Source organism: Micropterus dolomieu, linkage group LG09 (genome assembly GCF_021292245.1).
Source record: "Micropterus dolomieu isolate WLL.071019.BEF.003 ecotype Adirondacks linkage group LG09, ASM2129224v1, whole genome shotgun sequence".
NCBI classification, from domain to species: Eukaryota; Metazoa; Chordata; class Actinopteri; order Centrarchiformes; family Centrarchidae; genus Micropterus; species Micropterus dolomieu.
In genome coordinates, this window is record NC_060158.1 from 12,176,119 (window position 1) to 12,188,666 (window position 12,548).

Consider the following 12,548-nt stretch of genomic DNA (forward strand, 5'->3'; position numbering starts at 1 on the left):
ATATATTAATTAAAATTTGTACTGAAAAATGTACAATGATACCTAGCCACGTGTGACTTGCGGCATCTGACTCACAATCTCACAGGACATGGAAGTGTTGGCATGACAGGCATCTATTATCACAACTGTGATGCCAGACTAAAATATTTACATCCAGATTAAATACTCAGAGCAGAAGCTTACACGTTCACAGGCACGAACTCCCTTTCAGCCTGTACATGACACATGAACCAACCAGTGTGTTTCTGTCATTGGCCTGAAATGCGGATGAACAAGAATGTAAGCAATGATTGAGAACAGTCATTATGAAACTGCAGTGGGAGCTTGTCATTCTTTGAATTCTACAAACAAGTCACCTAGCAAGCATTTCTGTATTTTTTGTACTTTCTTTTTTACATTAAAAAGCCAGATGAATAAACAGCTACAAAATATCCAACAGATAATCTTCCGAAAAGAAATCAGTGTAATGTTATGAGATGTAAAATACTCAAACACATTGCTAAAATGTCAGCAATGTCATCCTTAAAATGCAATATTTTCTTTGTAAATGTCTGTAGATGTCTAAGTTTTCCATATGTATTTACTCCTGCAATTGGAAAGACTTAAATATGAGACAGCATGTTGTCCTGAAGGCCGTATTATTTGTGTCATGTTTTATATAAACGAATTACTGCTTAGACAGAAATGCTTCAGCGGCTTGATTAGAAAGGCCTGACACAAATTCCGTCAGTAAATGCCTCGCTCTGTAAACAGATGGAAATCTATTTTGTGCTATCATCAGTACAAATTTGCCCTTTGTAGGACAGAATGGCAGTTTTCCTGTTTTCTACATGTGGTTATTTGTGTATGTGTGCAGATTTGTGATGTGTGTCCACAGCGTAGTGGAAATCAAGCAGAGATAAGGTCAGCCTGCTGGAAGGGAGAGAAGAGCGCAGGTTAAGCGTTTTCCGCTGATGTCTGCATCAGTGAACGGAGATGAAGCATATATATTTGGAGAGGTGGTGGTCAGAGTGAAGGGACACTACACAGCATCTCAACACAAAAGGTGAGTCTGTTTTTCAGTGCAGTTCTGCCTTTGACTAGTTTCTTGTGTGAAAGATGTTTGCAGCTTTGTTGAGGCTTTTGTTTCTCTGTTCATTTGCCATCCAGGTCACAGCACTAATCATCATGGAAGCTGCCATCTGCACCCTTGTCACGCAGTTTAAGATGCACGCTGGAAGTGAGGGATCCTCCAGCACCCTGAGCAAAGATGAATTTCACAAGCTGGTGGCCACTCAGCTTCCCAACTATGTCAAGGTATGTCTCGGAAGTTGTTCTTAGCCACTTTGCTTGCAGATTTGCTACCTACTTCTCATCCTGACAACATACAGATAGACATTAAACCACCACAGTATCTAAAGCATCTTGAGATCTCACTGTTATTGGGACAAATTACTGTAGATATATTGCTTTTACATAGCTTCATAGATAGTTTAGCACAGTCTCACAAACATCATCATGTGTAGGCCAGTGGTGGAAGAAGTATTCACATTTTTTACTTAAATAAAAGGACTAATACCACGCTGAAAAAATACTCTGATTCAAATAGAAGTGCTGCATTTAAAATGTTACTTAAGTAAAAGTATGTAAGTATTATCAGGAAATGTACTTAAAGTTAAAGTACTCAGTGCAGAAAAGTGTGACTGTTATACTATTATTATTATTATTATTATTATTATATTATTATTATCATTAGATTATTATTGCTCATGCATAGATGTTAAAGCAGGATTTTACTGTTGTAGCTGGTTGACCTGGGGCTCATTTTAAAAAGTACAATATTATGCAATGATATGCTTTTTATGTTGTGGTTTTCTGTTAGTGTAAGACAAGTCAAATTATGTGGTCTCCTGCTGCAATGTACAAAACAGTATACTTGGACTACAGCTAAAGCTAATTTTCCTGTTTATCAACTAATTGTGTTTTCCCATTTCTGGATTAATGTATATGAAAATGTATCAAATGTAACGCCCAATCTTAAATTAGCATTGTATGATGTCCAGCATGCGGTATTGTCTTAAAATTATTCAGTTTGTCTGGGAAATTATTAAATTCACAATGAAGGAACAAAAGCTAATACCATATTTGATCAGCTATAACCAAATCGTTTAAATTATTAACAGATTATCAAATGTATCACCACTTAATTCAAATTTGTAAGTGCAATGTTGGATTGCATCTCTATGAAAGTGGAATGGAAAAGATCACATATAACAAATATGTCAGACGCTGCATAAATGCAAAATATACTAATTGCACATTTAACAAGATGCATTATTTAATGCATGTTTTATAATGGCCATTGTAAGTGATATGGTTTGAGTTTCCCTACTGTTGTCCATCAATAGCCTATATGTATAGCCTATAACATATAATCAAACACAGATGAAATACAATTCAAACACAAATTGAATATGTGCTTTTGAAGGATTTCATCATGAGGAAACTTAGTGGCTATTTGTTGCTACACTCAACCATTAGGTGGCAGGACAGTCTTGCAGAGTAGCTGCAGCTCAGGGTGATCTTGTAACGAACGAGCAGGTCCACTTATATGTGATCAACCCACAGAACGCCAGCGATCCTGGGGCCATCGACCAGCTCATGGGCTCGCTGGATGAAAACAACGACGGGGAGCTGACTTTCTCCGAGTTCTGGCAGCTGATTGGAAAACTGGCGAGCAAACAGGGAGGCTTCACTCAGTAGGCTAGAGCTCGCCGTCGTCTGTCAACCGTGGCTTTGGAGAAGATTGTGCAACAACAACAACAATCGACTCAATTTAAGCTTTCCATCTGTAAACTCAAATGCACAATTTTATCAATCCACCACTGCCGCATGTGTAACTCTTTAGTTAAACATTTGTTGAATGCAGGGAACTTTGAAGTAAACTCTTCACCAATGCTCTTGTCTCCTGTCATTCATTCACCGCATTATATGATGTCCAACCACCCACACCTGAGAGGGAGTGTATAACAGTCTTGATTTGGGGGGGTCTGTAATCTTATATGTGTTGCTGCTGCCACACAGCATCTTCACCATCCACACCATATCTTCTTCCATAGAGCTCCATGAGACATCTGTATAAAGCTGCCTGTCCAAGCCTGACGCAAAATCACTGCCTGGTCTTCACTGTCCGTCAATGAGGTCTCAGAGGGCATTGTAATGGGGATATGTGGACCAAATGCATTCATCCATTATGTTCGGGAGGATGTATTGTTTTTGGAGGTTTGTAGTTTAATTGCACTGTGCTTGTTTGGCTGGTAAATCCTGGTGTAGCGGTCACTCTGTGTTAATTCTGATGTCTAGACAGAGTTATGTGTGCTGGCTTGCTCCCCGGCTGTTTTATAGCCTATAGGACTGCTTTAATTTTGCAAAAGAGACTTGGTGCCGCTATCTGAGGTTGGCAACGCGGATCCTTTCAACAGATAAGAAAATACGAGCTTTGTGTCCAAATTACGCATGCTGAAGGTGCCAATGTGGGAGAGGTGATGACGAGCAACAAAGCCAGCAGCAACAACGTGAGACAAAAAAAAGAGCAGGGCGCCCGTATCGGCTGTGCGTATTGTCTGTTTATAAGGAAGCCTCATAATTGTCAGTTCCCCGATAACATGGATGTGGAGGCTTGTATCTCACGTGCCCATTGAGAGAAGCAATAGTAGTGAGATTTAATCAGTGGAGGGAATTAAAAAAAAATAATACAATGACTTGAAAGTTCTTTGAATAATCTGGCAAGACACGCTCGCCTGTAGTCTTTTCACTGAAGATTCACTTGTCAGTTGGAGAAACATTGGGCTTCCAATATAAGTTTTAACTTTACTTTTGAAAAGTATGCTTTTGTTCATGTTTGGAACTTGTATTGGCGCTAAGCACAAGGAAAAACGGACACATCCTCTATAAAAAGGAATCTAAGACTGTGGAAAATAGGCGATCTTTTAAATTTCAAATTGTTTTTTGATATGTGTACGTTTCAATTAGTGAAATACTTTTGAAAGCGATTGAGCCTTGTGCAGATGAGGTAATAGCACCCGCCCTGTCCCCACGTCCCCGCAGACGAAGCCGCCCCAAGCCACAAGCCTGGTCAGTTGGCGTGAAACTGTGCAAATCACATATGACGCGAAACAGCTGGTCCATGAGCCAAAGATAATTCCAATAAAAACGAAGTATAAGTGTTTTGATACACTTCCACTCCCTTTTCCTGAGACTTAGAGCTGCGCTCTTCCACATTCCCAGTTCTCCCTCTCACTCTCCCAGGTACACGCCCTTTGACTTGTTAGGGGGGAAAGTTTTAAGGAAAGAAAAAAAACCAATCACGGAAGAGATTCTGCTGTCCTACTAGTTTGGCAAGTTCTCTAGGCTCAAAGCAGCGTAGAAAGGCGGAGAAGAGGGCATAAAGTCAATTTAGCGCACATTTATACACTTCTCTTGTCCCGCAGACGGTATACGGTGAGTCGATTGCGTCTTTTTGGATTCTTTTAGGTTTCTCCTGCGTATAAGCATTGTATTTGTTCATCGTTTATGCCACGTTTCGATATACTCTTGCAAGAGCCGTCCCATGAAACTTGACTGCAGGACGGTTTCAATGACCAGCCCTCAGAAGTTTTAAGGCTCACGTTGCACATTTAGAAAAGAGTACATGACAATAGTTGGTGGCTATTTTGCTTTTATTTGAAGTTCCATTATTCGGTTTTATTGGCTGTGTTTAATTACCATAATCTATCTCTTCTCTTTATCTCGGCAGGTTATTTTATATTTTAGTAGATCAGTTGTCAAGTTGCAGATCAAATGCAAACAATGCATCAAATATTTAAAACATTAAAGTGACTTTGGATGACAGTATACTGAGCTTAAATGTAGTAGCCTATATGGAGTGGGCATCCTGGTCGCACGTTAAAGCGCAATTTTGCGTATAATCAACATTTTGCGCACAATATGGTTGTTCTAAAGAGGCCCACCAGAGTGGCAGCTTGGCTCCCTGAGTGGATTTTTGGATTTGGATTTGGATTTTTGTGGAGCCGTTTATGACAGATTCTCTCAATACTGTTTTCGATATTTAAAATTGTTAGTGTTGATGATGAATCCTGTTAAACCCGATGCTTGTTGATAGTATTGCGCACGCGGCTCAAATTTCAGTTCTCTATTTTCAAACCTAACTGAGGGATTGGATGAAAGACAGCCGCTGTATGTCTACTCATCGCAATTTACAGCCACAACCTAACTTGTTCCTCTGTTAATATTTAATGCCACACGAGCGGTAGTATTGTCATTACTCTGCGCACATACCGTATCACATTCGCCCATTTGGAAACGCAATACTCAATCTCCTTTGGGCTTTTGGGGGAAAGGGGAAACCTCTAGTTGTGGGCCTGTGTATTTAATTATTTGCACTGTTTTTTTGGCCTTTTAAGTAATAACGATGATTAGTTTGTCTCCTGAGTGGGACGAGATAAAGCTCTGACGTTTGACGGTGATGCAAGTCTTCAATTCATTTGTCGAAAGTAGGGCACGTGTTTGGACTCTGTCCAAGCAGGAAATACCACCTTGAGAAAGGTCACTAGGTAAATAATGAATGTGAGAATGGACAGAACAGAAGAAATTTCTTTGCTGAGTGTTTTTGGACAGGATGCACTGTGTGTACTCAGGCTGAGGAGGGTGTGTCACCTTACAGGAAGAAGTCCCCTAAAGTTCCGGTCTATAATATAACAAAAGCTGGCAAAATTCATGCTCCAGGGATGAAACTTAAAAATCAATAATACATGTAATTAAGATTAATCTGTATTTGAATCCGTGCTCATAACATTATGGCAGCTGCATTGACAATCAGATGAGATGTGCTTACTCTACTACATGCAAAGGTGTGGTTGTATTGTGCTCATGTGGTGGCAGAGTGCGTCACAGCAAATGACAGTTAGTTAGAGATCAGTAGGTCAACCTGAAAGGTGTCGAGTGAAATTTTAAGGTTTAATGACCCTATGCTTAAGGTGTCAGAGCTCTCTGCCTCTCATGGTATAATGAGACACATTCCCTAATTGGCCATATATGCTTGTGGTGAACGCTGTAGAGAAATTGTTTAGCTGGAGGGTGTTGGAGTGTGACATACACTTCAGTAATGGAGATATTTGTTCTCCGTTCATAAATTACCACTCACCTGGCATGAGCAACAGGGCAGAGTATTTTCTCACCAGCATAAGTTGTTGTTTGTTCTGCAACATTTGAATACTGAAGCGGACAGGCGAGTGGGTTCTCCTTGAACATATCCTCTCACTGTTTTGGGGCAAACTAGTTTGGAGTTGGCCAGTAAATTCCTGTCTAAGTGATCTCCACAGAGAACTATGAATGGAATTCTTGCAAAGATGTGTCACCGACTGCCGTGTTTTACACTTTGGGCAATGTCTGTAGTTTATCTATACATCTGTCAAGATGTAAGTCTTTGATGGTGTCTCTATCCAGTTCATGAAATGGCAAGGTAGACTTTTAAAATATTTCAAACCTGTAGGAATTTGCGGCTGGTGTGTAACAAAAGCTTTAAAATGCTTGAGCCTCATGGTCAGATGTGTTATGTGTATTTGTGCACAACAGTGTGACAGCAGTGGCTTGAGGAAAAGAATAAAAAGGACAACTAAGGAAAAACCTGGATTAGACACTGACATGCAAAGGAAGAGAGAGGCAAGCACGGCTGGTAAGAGAGAGAATAAGAGAGAAAGAGAGAGAGGGAGAGAGAGAGAGAGAGAGGAGCAGACAGGGACGAGGTAATCCCTTAGGTAATCTGAAGCCCAGTCCCCTTGGTAGCTTCAGTAGATCAGATTACCTATCAAAAATCAGAAGTTCCATTGTGCATCACAGCTTGTCTCTCAATCAGACTCCATCTCACCATCGCCACTTATCTCACGTCACCCTCCCTTATTGCGGCTCTAGACTCAACACTTGAAACGAAAAGCCTCCCAGGGGCATGAGGAGATCCTCTGTTTCATTTTCCACTGGATGTGCCCTACCACTTTACCACCAGCACCTGCAGCAACAGCAATAAGTTTAATCACTTCTGCAATGGCATCTATATATCTATCTAATACCACTGTCTTGACTTCTTCCTTTTCCTAGAGAGAGGAGTCATGGAGGCTGCCATTCAGACCATGGTGAAGGTCTACCTGAAGTCATCCAAGGGAAAGGAAAATCTAGGACAGAAAGAGTTCCAGGGCCTTGTCAAGAACCAGCTCTCCAACATCCTTTCGGTTAGGAAATGTTCATTGAACCTCTCTGAAATGTAACCAACCTTTGCATTATGTGACTACCTCACAGACAAAAACACAGTGGTCTTGCATTATCACTGTCCAGATTGTGAACATGAGCACTGTAACCAAAGGGTGGTGTAATATGCAATATACAGCAGGTTAATGGGGAAAAGTGATCCAATATGATAGAATGACATTCATCAGCATTATAATGCAAATAGAGACACTGATAGAGGGTAATTTACTAATCGTGTATGGTGATTTCACTAGTCCAGGTAGAGTTACTCATCATCATGCTTGATTGTTTCATGGTTGTGTGTGCCTATTACCCAGGACACAGACAGCAAGGAGGCGATCAAGAATATGAGCCAGGGACTGGATTCCAACCAGGATGGCAAGGTTGGTTTTGAGGAGTACCTAAAGCTGGTCGGCTACCTAGCGGTCTCGCTCAGCGAGCAGCGTGTCCTCGCCAAAGAGGAACCTGCCCAAAATGCTGCGTCCGGACAAGTGGCACAAAGTGCCCCGGACAAAGTGGAGGAGAAGCCAGAGGGAAACGCAGCGGCAAAGCCAGAGGCAAAGGCAGAAGCAACTGGTGAAGTAAAGGTAGAAGCAAATGCAGATGCAAAGGTAGAAGTAAAGGTAGAAGCAAAGGCAGAGGGGCAGAAGGAGCCAGAGGCAGCAAAGAAGGAGAACAGCCCAGCAGCAGCAGTGGTAGCAGCAGTAGAGCCAGCAGCAAAAGCCGTGGAAGTGGAGAAGCCAAAGGAAACAGAAAAGGCGAAGGAAGTTGAAGAGACGCTGGCAGCAGCTGTGGAGGAAGAGGGGGAGAAGAAGACAGAGGAGGCGACCTCATAGGGGACAGTCCATTCTTTTACAACAAAAGAATCACAATACACGCTTACATTTAACACTAAAAAACACCAAAACACAGCATTCAATGCCAAAATAAGTTGGTAAGCCACCCAAGCTTTTTTTTCAAACACTCACAACTTTGAAATACAAAATATATCGGTAAAGGTTCAAACACTACAAGCCCAACTCTGAAGAAACCCCATTCCTTATATATGATAAATAATACATGTACATGACAGTAGAATTATTGCTTTGTACTACTAGTTACCACTATGTTCATATGTACAGCATGTGCATCCCACTATATAGCACATTTACCTCATTATGATCATATACTTTGATAGCATGCAGATGTCCACTATCATATGCATGCTGTATCCCTGTGAAAACTTCAAAATATGATTTACCTGCAGCAGCACACTGACACGCGTGACCAAAGTGTCACTGTATCTTAACACACCACTACAGCCAAGATGTTTAGTTTAAATCACATCTTCTCCCCACTTTTGTCTTTATCTGGGTCTCTTCTTCAATTCTTCTACACTACTTACTGTAGCTACATTGGTCTTTGGTAAATCATCAGCAGTGAGCACTAATGGTTTAAAGCAGTGGTTCTCAAACTTTTCTGCCACGCCCCCCTTCAGAAGCCAAAAAGAGTTCATGTCCCCACATCCCAGCAAAAGTGGATTAAATTTTTATTAATCATTAACAATACAGTCGATTGAAATAAACAGGATTCAGGTTAGCAAAATAGCCTTGCTAGAATCCGAGCCCTTTTGTTTGTTCATGTCAGTACATGAATCATATTCATGCAATTTTAGGTCTGCTCAACATCCACAATCCCCCTGAAGTGGCTATAGGCCCCCCAGGGGGTTCCCGCCCCCCAGTTTGAGAACCACGGGTTTAAAGAAGTAGTTTGAGCATTTGAGAAATATGATCATTAGCTTTCTTGCCAGGAATTAGATGTGACAATCAAAACCACTGTTGTATGTGTCCATTGCATATGAAGCTATAGCCAGCTGCCAGTTAGCTCATTAATTAACATGTTACAACTGGGCAGTTTAATCTTGTTTAGACTGTTTTTTGTGTGCATTAAACAAATAAGATACAGCGTGTTAATTAGAGGTTCTAGTAGGTGGATTTTGTTGCCTTTGGAGAGAGCCTCTGTTTACAGTCTTTATGCTAGGCTAAGCTAACCTGCTGCTGGCTGCATTCAGTTTTAACGTAGGCCTACAGACATTAGAATGGTATCAATCTTCTCATCTAACTCTTGTCAAGAAAGCTAATAATTTACCAAAATGTAAAACTAATCCTAATACGGTTGCATGAAAATATGTCTATAACACTACATAGAATTTTTACATTCTTGTCTTTCAACTCAAAATGCTATGGAGTGGTTTGGCATGACAATAAACAAGCTGTTTTGCTGAAGCTTTGCATTAATTCAACTCATCGTGTACTCATGCCCCATCACGCCCTCTTCTCTCTATCTTTCTAGTCTACCTTATGGGCTCTCTGTCCCTTTGCAGTCAAAAGGGAACCCAAAACAGTCCCAAAGAAGTGGGTTAGTGACTAGAGTAGCAGGTCAGAGAAGGTGTTCTTGTAGTATAATCCACCTGGATTAGAACTGGTAGAGAAGAAAAAAACACAGTCACTATCTCAAGTACTTTATGATACAATTAGTGCATTTTTATTTGGTGCGTGTCTTCCAAATCATATGGTATTTAAACAGTCAGGTTCTACTTATTGATCCATAAAGGTGCTGGACGGTACATTATCTAGAGTGATCACTCGTAGCCCTGGATTGACAGAAACTTGGCCTTTGTTTTGGAGACTCTCTTAAATTGTAGCATGTTGTTTTCTGTTGGTTTTAGAGCCACTTGATTAGGCTTGCGTGTGTTTGTGTCACACCCTCACACAGAGACCCAGTTTGACTTGCAACTGGATCCTTGAGTCCCAGACATTGGGGAACTACTGGATTAGGTATTTGATGGGTAACACACTCTGGGATACAAACAATTACATGAAAGTAATCCTGGGCTCTAGTGACCCATCCCATTTCTGCTTTTTTTGGTAAAATAAGAATACTGACCCATCAATATGAATCTATGTGGTGCGATCTTTTACAAGAGATTAATACATATGAAATTGCATGATATCAGAAACATATTTGCAAGTATTATAATTGTATTGCAATTATTGTGGCCAAATATTTAAGTTCAACATGGCCTCTTTATATTGAACTTTTTAACCTAAATCTTCCTTGTTTGGACCACTATGGAGATCACTTGAAAACGTACTTTTTTTTTTCAAATTATATGCAATTTGTCAATAACAATTTAATGATTTGTAAATTGTCTCATCAAAAATAATGCAGCCGTGACAAAAAGGCTTGTGTTGCAGGCCTGCTATGTTATAAGTCTACCTGGCCAGCAGCGTAGTGCTAAGGTACACACATTTTGGGCACACTACCAAATGTGCACCTTATGCACTGTAATAGCACCTGGCACTTCAAACTGCTCAGCAGCAAAATAGCCAAGACAAATAAACCTGAGTCATGTGGTCACCCTGCCTCACTGCGACACTCCCATTGCAAATACTCTCTCATTTACAATCACTCAGTACTCATTGTACGTTGTGTTTCCTGCATGCTCTCTAGCTAACAAACTTAATGGACACTTTGGGCTATATACACTATATTATTAAGTCTTTTAATAAAACCTGAATCATTTTTATATCAAAACATTTTCTAATCATGGTACTTCCTGTGAATAATGGAAACATATCACTCTCTTGCACCATCTACAGCCAGCCTTCTGTTCAACATGTGCATAGGCCGCAGGCACTTGCATCTTGTGTATACATATACTGGTAAGCTGCATACTTTATTTTCTATTCCCCATAAACCATTTGTGCATCTTTGTGTTCTTTGTTTGCCCTCAACCTATTATTATAAGAAAAACATGGCAAGAAGAAACTGGATAAAGTTTGTTTAAAATTACTTGACCTGCACCACCAAAATATTTAGAGTGAACAGTCCTGGGTTAAATATCATCTGGAAATGATTTCATTTCAGCTATTGCTTTCTTTTAACCTATTTGGAATAGCAGGGGGACACAGTGAACCATAAGCATCATGTTTTCCTTCAGAAAGGTTGAACTGTCTGTACAGGCACTGTCCGATAATGTAAACCCCACCCAATGTTAACTCCATCTAGATTAAAAACATGCTGGAACGAAACACAGCAGATTTGCAGCAGGGAGTGTTTGCATTGCCACATAATACATCTCATTCATTCTGTGACACAGTAGATGAAGGTACAAGCCTGTGTTAAGAATCTTCAGAGCAGACATACCGTACTAAGTGTACATGCAAGTATATGGATGTGCTTGAAAGGCTCATTGGGTCAAAATGTTTGTGATTATGGGACCATTCCCAGGATATTGTGCAGGCTTTCATCATGGTGCGCTGATGTGTTCATTTCCTGCCAAGTATTAGAGGGTGTGTTTAACAGTTCAGTCCACTGTCATGTCCAGTAAAGTCCACTATGCTAGTATTTCAATGTCATATAACGCTGTATCATTTTTGCTTATTCTATGTAACATGTAATGGCTAGTATTGAATAAAACTGTGACGATAACATATTTTTACTTGTGGCCTGCTCTGTGCTCGGTTACTTCCAAGAATCCAGTTGTCATGCATGTGTATGTGTGTGATGGGGAAAGGAAGGGAAACAAAGCACCTGCGGGGGGGGGGGACACAGAAGCACAGAGTATGTAAGTGGGTGAATGAGTTTGGGGCGGGGGGAGGAGGGAGACGGGCAGGTGATATTTAAGCCACTGGCAAACTCTCTCCCCATCCATCTCTGCCTTGGCTCAGTACCCTGCACCTCTTCAAAGACAAAGGAGGCCCTCCATCAGCACTCAGGTAAGACAGACAGCTTGGAGGGGTTGCTTCATTGTACTTTCTCCGCCATATCTAACGAAGATTTCCTTGTAAAAGCAAAGAAAATTAAAGGATTTTATCAGCTGTGCAACAACAGAAAAAACCTGTAGAATCAAGAACCTTTAGAGCACTGGGTAGTGGGTGCTCAGCAGAAGACTTGAAAACAAAGGAGGGAGGCATTTCAACATCTCTTGTTGAGGTACTGTTTGCTTTCTGTTGATGACGTAGAACATGACAGGAATTTCAGTCATCAAACAAATGAAGCCAATAGGGATTTGTAGCAAAGCAAAGCAGTGTTAAATAATGACAATATGCTGGGATTAATGTAGAATGAAGTATTTAAAATGTTTGAAAAGCAACTATAAGCATTGCATGTACGTACCAAGCCATTAGTAAATCAATATTTCCAGGACTAAAAAATAGATTTATCCTTTTTTAACCAAATTTTTAACTGTATACATCCCTCAATGTGGAAATTGTTCCATCATTAAG

At 40.5% G+C, this 12,548-nt stretch overlaps 2 protein-coding genes across 2 annotated transcripts; both read left to right on the top strand.

Annotated features, from left to right (window-relative positions):
- Positions 1–907: 907 nt before the first annotated feature.
- Positions 908–2,937, top strand: s100a11 (S100 calcium binding protein A11). The gene is made up of 3 exons (XM_046059429.1): positions 908–1,045; positions 1,150–1,296; positions 2,608–2,937. The coding sequence occupies exons 2-3, from the start codon at positions 1,168–1,170 to the stop codon at positions 2,740–2,742; spliced, it is 264 nt and encodes an 87-aa protein (XP_045915385.1). The 5' UTR covers positions 908–1,045; positions 1,150–1,167; the 3' UTR covers positions 2,743–2,937.
- A 1,415-nt stretch (positions 2,938–4,352) lies between these two features.
- Positions 4,353–11,755, top strand: s100u (S100 calcium binding protein U). Its single transcript, XM_046059538.1, has 3 exons — positions 4,353–4,479; positions 7,132–7,262; positions 7,596–11,755. Exons 2-3 carry the CDS (start codon positions 7,143–7,145, stop codon positions 8,112–8,114), a joined length of 639 nt encoding a protein of 212 aa, XP_045915494.1. The 5' UTR covers positions 4,353–4,479; positions 7,132–7,142; the 3' UTR covers positions 8,115–11,755.
- The last annotated feature ends 793 nt before the right edge of the window (positions 11,756–12,548 follow it).